The sequence below is a fragment of the Chenopodium quinoa genome, unplaced genomic scaffold (assembly GCF_001683475.1).
Source record: "Chenopodium quinoa cultivar QQ74 unplaced genomic scaffold, ASM168347v1, whole genome shotgun sequence".
NCBI classification, from domain to species: domain Eukaryota; kingdom Viridiplantae; phylum Streptophyta; class Magnoliopsida; order Caryophyllales; family Amaranthaceae; genus Chenopodium; species Chenopodium quinoa.
Genome location: NW_018745024.1, coordinates 3,975,127 through 3,989,546, shown reverse-complemented (window position 1 = coordinate 3,989,546; position 14,420 = coordinate 3,975,127). Strand labels below are relative to the sequence as shown.

At 34.1% G+C, this 14,420-nt stretch overlaps 1 protein-coding gene across 4 annotated transcripts in view; it reads left to right on the top strand.

The window, feature by feature from the left end:
• Positions 1–14,420, top strand: part of LOC110708332 (exportin-4-like) — a 34,473-nt gene that overhangs the window by 16,431 nt on the left and 3,622 nt on the right. For 3 of the 4 annotated variants that reach the window (XM_021886439.1, XM_021886440.1, XM_021886441.1), the window contains 13 exons: positions 525–621; positions 723–785; positions 909–1,018; positions 1,960–2,064; positions 4,578–4,651; positions 6,588–6,663; positions 8,234–8,455; positions 9,243–9,314; positions 10,389–10,460; positions 10,543–10,607; positions 10,801–10,903; positions 10,976–11,107; positions 12,055–12,198. In XM_021886439.1, coding sequence (XP_021742131.1) covers positions 525–621; positions 723–785; positions 909–1,018; positions 1,960–2,064; positions 4,578–4,651; positions 6,588–6,663; positions 8,234–8,455; positions 9,243–9,314; positions 10,389–10,460; positions 10,543–10,607; positions 10,801–10,903; positions 10,976–11,107; positions 12,055–12,198 — 1,335 coding nt within the window. The remainder of the gene's footprint in view (positions 1–524; positions 622–722; positions 786–908; positions 1,019–1,959; positions 2,065–4,577; positions 4,652–6,587; positions 6,664–8,233; positions 8,456–9,242; positions 9,315–10,388; positions 10,461–10,542; positions 10,608–10,800; positions 10,904–10,975; positions 11,108–12,054; positions 12,199–14,420) is intronic. The other variant, XR_002508707.1, reaches the window with a different exon arrangement.

Sequence of the window (14,420 nt, the reverse complement as noted above, 5' to 3'; positions counted from 1 at the left end):
CAAGGTACAATGATGTCTTGATAAAAAAAGATAAGCACCTTACAATCAAGTTCTTTATCATCTAGAGGTTCTTTTGTTCAGTAAAACATATAAACCTCATTGGTTATCTCAGTTTATAACTGGAATTTTCACTCATAGTCTTCTTGGGCATTTGTAGTTCTGATGTCTTTCCATAAGGTTAGGGTTTTTCCCATCAGAATCAAATTTATACCATTGGTTCAAGGCTTTTGGCTTGTACTGTTCTGCTTTTCCTGAAAATATTGATTGCAAATTCAAATGAATCGCCTATCATTGTATTTAGATTTTAGACCTTTCAAAGTTCAGTTTGTTTATACTGCTTTGCGTTTGTGTGTAACTTCAGCATTTCTGCTGCACTTCTCAATTTCAAAGATTGTGTATGTATGATTTTATTGCATTATTCTTTTTTCTTGGTGACCACTACTTTCACTGTTATGCATTTTGTTACCTTTTTTTTTTTTTTTTTTTTTTTTTTTTTTTTTTTTTTTTTTGTGTTGCCTTTGCAGCCTTCTGGGAGTAGTAATGGGACTCCATCAATCCCATTAGAAGGAATTAGTGCGGCTGCCTCTCTGTTTGCATTGATTGTGGAGTCTGAATTGAAGAGTAAGTATGATGTCAAGCATATCATGTTTTGGTTTGTATCCCCTGTATATCTGTTGTCTGTAATGTTTTAATGTTTAATATCTGTTCTATATTTGATGTAGCTGCCTCTGCAACAGCATTCAATGATGATGATAGCAATGACTATCTGCAGGCTTCAATTTTTGGTACATATAATAGCTGTTAAATCTCCACATTGTTGCATTTGCCTTCCTCAGGTGTTTAATGTTGTCTTGTTGTCATCTTTTTTTCATTTCCAGCTTATTTCTGTCAATTTACTTCTTTTACAGGCATGGATGAAAGGTTGAATTCTTATGGTCTTATTGCAAGGGCATCAATTGAGTATTCAGTTCCTTTTCTTACAAAAGTCTTTTTGGAACGCCTTGCTCAACTTCAACAGGTAGTTGACTTACTTGGTTATAATGGACCTGAGGGGCTGATCTGTGTTCTGGACCCTTCTGGTCCATTGCTTATTCGTTTCATTATGCCTACATGTTCTTTGCTTAATTTGTCCACATTCATTTACCATACCTTCATAATATACGCTCATATCCTTTAAAGCATATATCCTTTTTTTTATTTGTTATTTTGATGCATATGATTTTAATTATCCCTGTGTGTTCTTTATATATTTTCTATATGTTTATTTTTTAAATACTTTTATAAGGTACGTTCTTAATAGTTGAATTATATGATCTTATTTTATTATACCCTGGATTCGTAATAGTTGCTTGGCTTGTATTGCAATTTGTATTGTTGGTCAGTGTTGAAGTATCTTATTCCATTATTACCTTTGAACAGCTTACACAACTCTTCTTTTTTATTTGTATTTTAATTTATTATCATTTTATTTGTTTTTTCCTGCATTCAATCACTGTGTGAAAGTTTTTGTGGGAAGCATCTACATAATTTTTCTTTTTATATACTTCTCCGCCATCTTGGTGGTTTGTTGCAATAAGTTGCAATTATATACCCTACCAATCCCTCTTTTTCCTATTTTAATGGACTTTGTCTAGTTTTTGATGTAACATTTATCTACAATAGTAGGGCAATAGAGTTAAGGTATATTTGTAGCCAGTGGGCTTAAGAAATATATAATCAGATTTATAGAAGCAACATAACTAATACATGGTCGTATAATCCAATCCTTATGTATCTGTTTTAAGAACAGGTTAAATTTAAAAAACAATCCTTCCAGATGAACAATTATGTAGTATGCACTTGGCCTGTATTGTCTTATTCTGGAAACAAGCTAAGTACTTTTATGAAATTAGCTCCACGGTGTATTTACTTATTGAACTTCCCATTCCTTTTACTTTAAACTTTATCCTTTTGTTTCAGGTCAGAGGCAGATCTGATCCAACTGCAATCTTGGAAGAAATTTACTCTCTTTTACTCATAACTGGACATGTTCTAGCCGATGAGGGAGAAGGAGAGTTACCTTTGGTAGTTTCCTGTTTTTCTTCTCTTGTTTTTATCTTGCTTTTGGAAAATTCTACATGGCGTCCTTGCGTTTTTTTGACATTTTCATGGTAGACAATTTTAATCTATTTGTATGTCAATTAGTTACATGGTGATCTTCCCGTTCACGTTTTGCTAAAAATTGGCTTATATTTGTCAGTTATACTTATCCAATGCCTTTTTTCAATGACCATCGCAAGGGGATATAAAGTAGCTAATTGGCAAAAAAAAAAAAAAAAAATTATTTTATGTTCCACCAGTTGAAGAGTTGCCTTTATTTATTTATTTTTATTATTGATCTTCTGTTGCCTAATAAGATTTTGTGGCCGGTCAATGAGGGAGGAAGGATAGGTTAATCATGTTAATAAAGCCAATTTGAAATTTTGAACAACATTTCTTGAAACTAATTGACGGTTGCCATATGGATGATGTTCGACACGGCTCAACAGCTCATCCTAAACAAATAATTAGTCATAAGAGCTCAAGAGAAAGAACCCAAGGGCAGAAGAGTAAAATATGATTAACTAACTCAGTGAAAGAAGCCAAGGCAGTATAGTCTTTGTCCTGGTGGGATTAGATTTTTTTTTTTTATTTTTAATTTAATTTTTTTATTTTAATAATAATCTGGGTGCTGTTTAGTTTTGGGTAATTATTGCAGGAAAAGAGAAAGCATACCCCTTATTCCTTTAAATGCTCTTTGATTTGTAAATTCTTAAATCCTTTTACCCCCTTTTCGTTTTACTCCCCAAACCCTTCCAAGGTTTTTTTTTTTTTTTTTTTTTTTTTTTTTTTTTGAGATTGTAGTGGTCAGGATGAGTATGAATTTTGAATGTGTCATTGAAATGGAGATAAGGGTCATCATTCTGTCAAGGCAAAGCTGTTGCTTTTATTTTTAGACTTCCTTTGTTGAAATTGTTTCTCATTTCTCTTCATTCTTGAATCTCTCTTGTGAGAACTTTGTTTCATTAGTGAGGGATTGATGGATATCAGTCTGTGTAGATTCTTGGAAGCTTGATGCTAGTTAGGGATATAAGAGTGCAGAATGGAGGCAACGTTGATGTACTTTTACAGACTTTTGTCTAGTTTTAGGAAACTGTTTTGGTCTTCCAGAGAGGATTTAGTGTTTTGTGATGAGGGGACAATACAGAAAGTTTTTGACGCTCGCTCCTTGTTTGTTTTGGATTCTTATCTGAGTATGGAGCTACGGATCTTGTTAGTCAAGTCAATCTCTACTGCGGAATTCTCTACTAGTTTTAATGACATGTGTACAGGAAATAGAAATGGGAGTTATGAGAATCTGAGGTAGTGGTTTATTGGTTGCCTTATCATGCTCTGTTCCTTTTGTTAACTGATTATCAATGATAAGCTTAGGTGCTGGGTTATAGCTTCTAGTAATGTCCTGCTGAGCCATCCTTTTTCTACATACCTTGTTGTTCCTTAACGATGACTGGCGTTTTCTTTTTCACCATTGAATCTTGCTCTGTTTATCCGCTTCTCGTATTAAATAAGTTGCAGCTCTCTAATAAAGAGAAGGTATCACTAACAAGTGCATTTTAGACTGCTGTTGTGGATGAATATTGATAATATGATTTCGATGATAGTTTGCAAATGCTAATATCTGAAAGTCCTATTTGCTTGATTCAAATTTTTTTGTTAATGTGGAATAATTTATACCTCTCAGCTACATAACATTTGTGGGTTATTTTACATTTTGAGATCAAACTATGAGTTCTTGATGTATAATGGATAAAAAAAATGTTACCGCCACCTTTTGATACTGTTATATCATTAAATATTACTCCCTCCGTCCTTTTATTAGAGTCCCATTTCTAACATATATTACTCACATAATAAAGAGAAATGAGACTCTAATATAAGGACGGAGAGAGTATATTTTTACATGTTATGATTATTATGTTATTCTTGTTAAAAATTGAAAGTTTCATATGTTCATTGTCAAATTTTGAGAATAGGATAAGAAATTTTTTTGATGGAACAAAAAAAAAAAAAAAAAAAAAAAAAGAAAAAAATTTACAGTAAGCATTGGATTGTTGTATTTCAGCCTATAGTTGTATTTTCAATGGGATGAAATGGTTGCTTTTAGTTACCATATTGGATTGTTCCTCTGAACTCACAGTGGCCACCTACCCTTCCCAAAATTTTAATGAAAAAGAGAGGCAGCTCTTAAGCATTGGATTGTTATACTGCCTGTAGGTATATTTTCAATGGGCTGAAATGGTTGCTTGTAATAACCATCATATACCATATTGGATTGTTCCACTGAATCAGAGTGGCCACCTTCTCTTCCCAAAATCTAAATGAAAATGAGAGGGCAGCTTTTAATCTGAGTTATATGTTGTACTTTGTTTAATAAATGCATCAAAAAAAATGCTGAGGTAATTTTGAGTAAAACAACAGTGCTTGAAGCTATTCTTTCAAAGTTATTAGCGTCTGTTATCTATTTTGTATTTGTTTCACATAATCTTTGTTGTGATTAGGTTCCAGAGGCCATACAAACACACTTTTTGGATAGCGTAGAAGGTGACAAGCATCCAGTAGTCATACTTTCCAGGTAAACGTGTAAAATTCTTGCAGCTTTTTTGTGGTGCTTCCATCTTTTTACACATGATGGTTAAAATTCTGCTTGTCATTACAATTACTGAAATTAGCTGGTGGATTGGAAGATGGTTGTGATGATATTTTTACTAAAATAGGAATATAATGTACAATGTGATCATTCCTATAAAACCTATTATGACATAAAAGCTAGTGCATTCAAGTTTTATCCACCTCCTTTTGCATCTATGAGAATATGTGCAATGTAGTCATCCCTCTTATACACGAAAGTTTGCGTATAACTCAAGGTCTATCCACCTCCTCTTGCCTCTATCATGCATAAACTTCTGAAATATTTGGTGCTCAATTCCTCATACATGTAACAGAACCAAGCTTCAGCTCTGCCTTTCCTGTAGGTTATTTTTTCCAGCTGCTTGCTTTCCTCCATCCTGCTTCTGCAGTCTCCAGTCAACATTGCAATTTTAACTTACCCTTCTTTTTGTCAAGCCATATAAATAGCCAGCCTCATCCATTACCTTTGTTTCTCTTCTGTTAATAGTTATCTTCTTGGCCAGGAAGTAGGAATAGTAAGTGTTAGGGAAGAACATCTATGTGAATATGTATCTTTTTCAACTTTTGACCTCTGAACATTGTGTTTGTTTTATCCAAACGGTGAGGGACTGGTAATGGCTATCTATGAAGTTGGTAGGTATTAGGTAGACAGTCTAGACACACAGGGTTTTGGGACAACATTAGTAGATGAAGATGTGTATATTGTTAATACGTAAGCAGCTGTTTAAATGGTGCTAGATTTTTTCATGCTGGATAACTGGTTTTGATCATATGATCATGAAAGGCATTTGAGGGAAGTCGTAATGATGGTTGTGGCTGAATCCAAAGTATATAATGAACTCATTAAAAAGAAAAGTAAAAAGGAAAAAAAAAAAAAAAAAAAAAAAAAAAAAGAGCCAATCAGGGGCTGTGGAAAGAGAAACAGAGGATAAAGAGGGAAAGAGATTGCTAGGGTAGTTTAGTTGGTGATTAACTATAGAAGTCCTTTGGAAATAATGCTATGGAACTTGTCAGTTTTTTATATTTTTAATATTGAGATATGCTATACTCATTCTTACTATCCTATTTTTGAAATTCGTTGGAGCTTGAATTGCTATGAAATATAATAAGAAATCATTAATTAGCCAATTCATAATATAACCTATACTACACATGAATTTGATTGATGGTGGCTGTCTCTTTAGTGACTTCTCATGTTAGACTTGGAAATTTGTGGCATTTGTTGCTGCCTTCATGTGAAAATGACAATTTTCTGCTAGAACATTTATTTGACGAGTTTTAATTGGTTGAACTAATTTGCATGCTGAATTTTTTATTGGGCATTAGTTCTTAAGCATCAAAATCCCATCCAACCTTTAAAGAGGCAGTATTAATTATAATTAAACACTACCCCTCGGCAACGTATCACTGGTGAGCACTGGGAAGATCAGTCCCCTGTGACATTAGATGCTTTAGAAAAGGACCACTTTAGTTCGAAAAGGTAACTCTTATTGACTTTTGCTGGATGCTGGATCTTGGATGGATGATATATTCTGTTCTTAGTCTCAATGTGGAAGGGTGTTACACCTAACAGCTACAACTGCCAAGAAACTGTTTTCCTTAAACCCTTAATATGAAAGATGACAATAGTGTCTTTGATGGATTTCTTATTCTTGCTTTTTTTGGCTCCTTCCTCTTTTGTTATGCCAAGGCCAAAGCCTAAAGAGTTCATTTGTGCTTTCTTGCAGTATTTTGGCCTTTTAGTGCCACATTCTTCAGACTAGAGACCATTCTAATTAATTTTATGTTTTGTGATAACTGATGAGTCACATGTGCTTGACATTGGTTTTAGTCTTTATTGGTGTATCATATATCCATGTTGGCTTTGTTGCTTGATGCAGTTCCATCTTACGTTTTGCTGAGCAGAGTATTGATCCAGAAATTAGAGCATCGGTTTTTAGCCCTCGTCTTATGGAGGTACAGCCGTGATGACAAAACTTTCTTATGCTAACAATTTATGTGCTGTGAGTTTTAAAAAATTTCCTTGTTTTCTTTCTTGTGGCCTATGGGATACAATTTTTCTGCAATGATTAGTGTTGAGACTTTGCTATTATAATCGGTCCTGTTTGCCTGTCTGTCTTCTAACACTAATGTGCAGTTGCTAAAAATGATGTCATGATATGCTATTTCCTTTTGTTCATCCTGCTACAATAGTATACTGATTATGTATTACGATGGTGAGCACCAAAGTGTATGTAGGTAGTCAGTTCAGTATTATGATGTCCTAAGCTCCTGACTTAACCCTAAAATACTAGCTTTTATGATTTTGTCTTCATTCGCATATTTCCCGTGTTCCCTGGCAAGAAAGCTTTAACTTTTATATTCTTTACCAACCTTTCAAACCTTTTAGATAGGACCGGGATACAGGACAAAACCACCTGGCTAAAAAGCCTGTACAAACTATTTACAATACATAATGCAAATTAAGCTTCACTAGGATTGATTTTCTTATTAATAATAATGTGTACCACTGTACCCTATTTTAATTATCATGTATCTTGTGCTTTACTAGTATATCCTCTATGAATTTCGGGGTTCCAGAATCCCACAAAAAAATAATCAATGGCTAGAATTCCAGTGAGAATCACCCCTTTTTAAGATTATTTTATTCCCTTACTGCTTCCTTCTGATCCATCTGACCAGACCAGTAAAGTTCTTTAAATTGTTGTCTAACATTCAGCCATACCAGGGTAATACTTAATGAAGCAATTCTTGCTGCACTGACAATCAAAAAGCATGTGACTCTGAGTTTCAGTTGCATTCCCACAAATGAGGCAAATATCATCTGGATAACCCTAATTTTATATAACCTCTCCTTAGTATTAGCCTATGTTGATTGGTTATTTATGCTGTAAATCTATGCTTAGGAACAGCTAATCTCTGCCGTATCAAAATAACCCAGCTTGTATCTTATGTTGTTTGAATGTTGCCTGATGATTTATCTTGAAAATACTAATCTCTAAATCACTACAAATATAGATTTATACATACATAATTGCTTTTATATGTATTTGTTCTAATTAAACTGTGCATACCTTTGTCCTACACGGGAATTTTGCTTAGTGTCGAATCCAGCAATTATATGATAAGTATCCATGTTTTTTTGGTCCAAAATAATAAATATGACTCGTGTACAGGTCACACTCCAATATAATAGTATTTGTTCACACACGTCCAGGTGCATTTACGCATTAAATGATGCACACACATACATGTTCCTTTTTTATTCAGTTTTAGCTATTGATGATCAATGATTGGTCTGGAATTGATGATAAATTCAAGAGAAATAAGAGGGAGAGTGGCAACTTCATTACTGGAAATTTCATTTATAATTTGAGTGTGATGGCATGTATGTCCTTGATGTATGGAAATTATCCATGTGGTTGTCAACTTCTCATGGATATGCTTAGTAGACAAGGTCCCCTCTTGCTGTATACGTGTTAAGTCTTTCAGTGTTTATTTGAGCAGTAACAGACGGTATTTTCAGGCAGTAATATGGTTTCTTGCCCGATGGTCTCGTACGTATCTGATGTCACCTGAAGGTTGTGGGAATAATGCTAATTGTCATGTTCCGGAGCAGCTTCAGCATTCTAAAAAAGTGTTGATGGACTTTTTTGGAGAACTTAATCAAGGAAAACTTGTCCTTGATCTTGTTGTTCGAATATCCATGACAACATTGATTTCTTATCCAGGGGAGAAGGATTTGCAGGTATTGAGGGAGCTGCTAATTGCCTTACAATTGTTTGAACTGTGGTCTTTTCAATTTAATGAATAATATCCTCTGTACAGTGTACACTAGTTATATCTAATTGCATTTCTAGGCGTCCTCAAGTATTGCATCTGGATTCCTCTCTGGATTTCATTTATCATAGCCCTGGAAAAATACTGCCTGATTGTATTTCAGTGCATTTTTGTAACAAAAACCATCAATTCAGTTGTTCACCCTTCTTGAGTTGTAGTTGTTTGGATTAATTATTTTTTATTTTATTTGTATTAACATTGGAAATCCTCAATGATGTATGAACTTATATTTAGGATTAATATATTGACGAATGATTTGCTGCTGATTTATTAATAAATGTGGAAATTAGCTGTATGCAAGTTGTGAAGCCTTTTGCCTGGGAGTTAATGTTGACTCTTGATGCTTCTTGATCTGGCAATCATAACTGTTCTGGGATTTTTTATTTTTATTTTTATTTTTATTTAGGTGGGGGTAGGGGGTGGGGGTGGTGATCCTTAGCTCTCCTTTTGTATGCGAGTGATACATACATATTTCTCTATGACTTTCAACATCAAATTCTTTATATCCTTCTTTTGTTTGTAGTGGTGAGGAAGTTTGAATTTCCTTGCTAATAGATGATCTTGTTATCTGATTCACCTTCCTGGAATACTTAAGGGTTCACTATCGAATCATTGTGCATACAAATATTCAATATATAATTTCTCCCTGCTATTATTCAACCATATCTTACATCTGATGTCGCATTGACTCTCAGGAGCTTACTTGTCGCCATCTACTCAATGGGCTAGTTGGATATCGGGATATTGGTGCCCACCTTGTTTATTTGGTAAGTAACATGCTGCACTTTACTCTATATTTACGTAACTCTTTTTTTTTTTTTTTTTTTTTTTTTTTTTTTTTTTTTTTTTTTTTTTTTTTTTTTTTTTACTTTGCACCCCTTTGACATTTTTATTATGTTTGATGGTTTTGTCATACTGGCATTGACAAAGATTTGAGTTTGCTGGGAATCAAGATATTCTGGTAGTTTCTAGTTCTAATTGTTGAGCTGTCTATTACTTTGCTGCTATGTTACAATTGACCACCGAAATTTAATTTTTTGTGATATCAAATTCACTTAGCGCCTTATTCATAGAGTTCGTGCATGTGTATTTGGTATTGCTAGCCCCCTCTATTTCTCAAGTAATAAGGGCAGAGTGAATTTTCTTCTCCTTTTATTAGAGGGGCATGGATAGGGTGGGGCAAGGAGGATAGATTCGTAGAAATGCACATAGTGGTTAGTATGGATAAAGATTTCTGCTGCAGGTGTTATGAGAATTTATTTTTGTCTGTTGTATGACTGCGTGTACTAGGGAATCTGAAAATTCTAACTATTAATATGATTTTGGTTCTCTTCTCTTTTTATCTTCTCATTTACTAAGGTATTTTTTAAAAAATTGCTCCAAGTGTCTTACTAGTGGAATAAGTGTAGGTAAGTAAAAATATATGTAGCACAGTATATTTTCAGGATTGGATGAAGATTAATTTTAAACCCTGGAGGTTTCATTGGAAAGAGTGTTGTGGTGGCTTGGATACCATGATGCCATTTTCTGTTTTAATTTTCGGTGTCTGGTATAAAATTTTAATGCTCCAACCATAGTACTGTTGTGTTGAAATGAGATGGCAAAATTGAAATAATCTCACTTAGTAAAGGCTGCTTCAACTTGTGCAAGTTTATATCCAGTAGTTCCCTACATCTTTTACATTGAAGTTCTTGCTTGTTGGATTAACTTTTAAGCTCTTTGGGAAGCTGGCTGATTTAGTTCTAGGAAGATAGAGAATTACACACAAACTAAATTACCTTTGTTCTTCTCTGGAGGCAAAACACAGAACTGGAATTAAGTTGTAATTTTGTATGCTGTAGGATTCATGGCGTGAGTTGGCAAAATGTTTTGTCAATGAAAGAAATTTGTTCTCATTGAGTGCTCCTCACCATGTAAGTTTCCAACTTATGGGCTTCTTATTATTTGAATGTTGAAGAATAATGACTTATTGTAATAACCACATTATCTATGCAGCGATCCCTTGCACGAACTCTTGTTCTTTCGGCTTCTGCACTGAGAGACCTTGAGACATCAAATCAGTAAGACTCCTTTTCTTTGAAGCAGTGAATATATTTATTTAGAAAGACACACATGGGATGTCTGTATCCAAAGGAGAGCTTGGGTCACAAGAACTAAAAATTCAGGCCCTTGGTTCAAAAGACACCTTTTACTCTAAATTCTGATGGATGATTAATTGGACATATAGTGATAACATGGTATGGTATATTAAAGGTTTGTTCGAGATCTCATGAATCATATGACGGCTTATCTTCTGGATTTGTCGGGAAAACATGATATCAAGAATGTCTCTCAGCAACCAGAGACTATCATGGTGGTAAGTGACCACCTATGAGAAAGAGAACTCTCCTGATTTGTAAATATTTTGATGTTGTTTTTGGATTCACAGGTGTGTTGCTTACTGGAGCGGCTGCTTGGATCTGCTGGTGCCTCAGAACCTCGGACACAAAGGGCAATTTATGAGATGGGAGTTTCTGTAATGGATTCTATTATAAAACTTCTTGAAGTTTACAAGAATGAGGTAATGCTCATATTCATCTAGTAATAATTTGGTAAGCTTTTTATCTAAATTACGGGTGAAAGAATAGTATTACTTTCTTCACTTTCTTTTTCAAGGTTGGTAAAGTTATGTTTTCTCAACTATGCCCCTCCAATTTTAAAAGGTTTGGATTAATGTAAGTGAAGGGAAAGAGTTCTATTCACATGAGCACTCTTAATACCCATGCCAATAGTAAATTTTTTCTTTATTTAGGGATGGAATTGCTTGGCGGGCCAATGAATCAAAGATATAGATTGGTAGTGATCTGTGATCGTTTAATACGAATCAGATTGGAATATAGAAATATGGAGATGGATAATAGTGTATAACAGAGGCAATGTTAATAAAAAGTTCTGTGGTAACCTTACAATCATTTCCCCTCAATCTTATTCTTTGTGATGATTGGACCTTCTATTTTTATTACAATTGCTTACTATAACCTAGGATTTATCTTAATTGGACCTTGATTGATTTGTGATCTTTATGATCCGGTTTGATAGCCAGCCTCCTTCTGCACTGCTTATTCCCTGTTACAGTTTTGGTATTGATCTCTCGTTATATCACATTACTTTATAAACTGCCATCTAAACTCTTAAATTACAAAGGCTCTTAAATTTCTTTTTCTTTGATAGTACTTGGCCGAGCTTTGACAAAATGGAAAGCTTGAGGTGGTAATTATATTTAGCTGATGGAACTTGCTGTTTGTAATAATAATGATGCTAATGGAATATATGATGCATGGATAAGGAGGAACTGTGAAAGGATTTGGTGAATATTTGTTAGGAGACATTAGTATTTGTGTTGGTTGCATCATTTGAAGGAGACTCTTTCTACTGGTTTTAGACTAATCACTTATTAAGATTTCAATTTTTTGTATAAAAGTATTTTACATGCTTTATTATCAGAGCTAATGTTAATATATTCTTTAGCCTGCAGTTGTCTATTTGCTGCTCAAATTTGTTGTCCAGTGGGTAAGTGGCCAAATTAGTTACCTGGAGGCTCAAGAAACTGCTACTCTCATCAATTTCTGTATGCGTTTGCTTCAGATATACTCCTCCCACAACATTGGCAAGGTAAATTTCTAAAGCTTGTGCTTATCTTTGGCTTTATGAATGCATTAACCTGGTTTTAGGAATGATGAACAAGATTTTTGTGGGTAATTAAAGATTTAAAACTCCTCTTTATTTGCATGGGGGGCACTGCTCTGAAGAGTAGAAGAAATTATTGGTAATAGGGAAATTATAATGAAAACGGGATGACACTTAATATTATCTTTCTGTAATCTAATCTAATTTAGCAATGATCCATCCTAAATTGTTTTGTTAGATGTTGGAGAATGCAATAGAAATTTATTCATTACAAATAGTTTATATCACTGTAAGTATTGTTCATGTCCTACTATATGATTTTTTATTTTGACATTGCCAAATTAAAATTGAGGAAGACATTTGGCAAAGATAGATGCAACTATTTATGCTCCCCTTTATGATATTTTTTGTGCTTGTGCTACCCTTTGAACTTTTTTTTTTTTTTTTGGTATGTGCAGTGTTTTAACTCTTAGAATCTAATTATAGATTATCCAAGTTTTTTGCCTAAACATATATCTGTGATTAAACTATTGTGAATTATAAACACTTTATCCGTCACTCTTCCTTTTTTATATTCATTATATTTTATTATTATCTTTACAAATGTATATTTGAAAAGAGACATTGAACTCATATTGCTTATTGGTGTAGCTGGATCATTAAATTGATCCTCTTTTCTTGGAAAACTCACAATTTTGTGACGCAGCCGCAAATACCAAAGACCTACAACCAGGGTTCTAAATCCACGAGCATAAAATACCCCTGATGTACTAACACCCTTCTATTTAATGTTGGTGAACTACTCATGTGTCAGTTGCATTGCCTCCAGTACAAACCAAAGTTGTTTAATTATAGGAGAGATGAGAACATGAACTAGAAGCTTTGGCGACATTGGTGCCTAGTAATGAGAGATTTATGGAAATCGGTGTATTTGTAAAGCCTGCAAAGTGGAGTGATTCATTTTGCAATCGACTTACTACTTAGACAATTAATTTTAGGTGAAAGGGTGAGGCCATGAGGTAAAGGTGAGAATGTGAGTCTGAAATGGTGCAAGGAAGTAATACTCTTGGATCCTTAAGGATGCCCAAGGTATGAATAGTTAAATCAAGGGGTTGAAAACCTGATTCTTGGAATCTGCTGTTATACCTCAATCACAATGACCTGCGATGATCTGGATATGGACATGGGAGCAGCCAGGGTAAGATTAGACTAAGATGCCTGACAGGATAAATTTTATTTACCTACTCTGTTCACAAACCTTAACCAACCTTGTTGTCCATGCTCTGTGTTCCTGCTAAAAGAGTCCGCCTGTCTCAGTTCAAGGATTTACATAAAAAGTTCCTTTGAATTACTTTTTAAGCCTTCAATTGATGAGATGTTATAATGATATTCTATGGCTTTTGATTGTGAAAGAGAGATGATGACAAGTCATGTCATGGTCAACAATGACAATTATGGACAGTGGAGGGAGAGACAAAGAGGTGAACACAATATAGGAAAGGTTTTATCTTGGAAAATGTAACTACCTTTTTTCTTGTTCGACATACTATTACTCTTTATAATTTAACTTTTATAAATTTAAGATTAGTGTCATAGTAGATTGTGATTGAATCTTTATTGTCCAACTGTCGTTGAATTTTAAAATCATCTTACTAGTTTATAATGAATGTATTGAAGAAGTGGAGGATTGAAGGGTTGTGTTCTTTTATGACTTGTTGGATTTGGCATAAGCTTTTTTCACGAGTGTTAGGATGGATGTTGTCAAGGCCTCAAGGTAGTCTTCTGGGATTTTTTTTTTTTTGGCTGGGTGGGGTGGGGTGAGTGTGATTGTAAATCAAAGGTTATAAACTTGAGTGTGAGCTGAAGGCTTGTTGTATGGGCAATGCCTTTGGGTAGAAATATTATAAATATTTGTTAAAACCACAAGTGAGTGGCTGTTGGAACCAATCATTTTATTAAGGGCTTAGTATATTTTAAAGGAAAATGATAAACATAGCCCTTAGGGCTATGTATAAGAAGCTTAAAGAGGAAATATTGAGGATAAATTAACATTAATTACACCGATTTGCGCGTGATTTTGTCATGAATTCCCAACTTATTTCTATTTTAGGTAGTATATTTAATGCTTATTTATAGCCCTAAGGGCTACATATATCATTACTCTATTTTAAAAGGGGCTGGACCAAATTATTTAGGAGAGTGTTTAT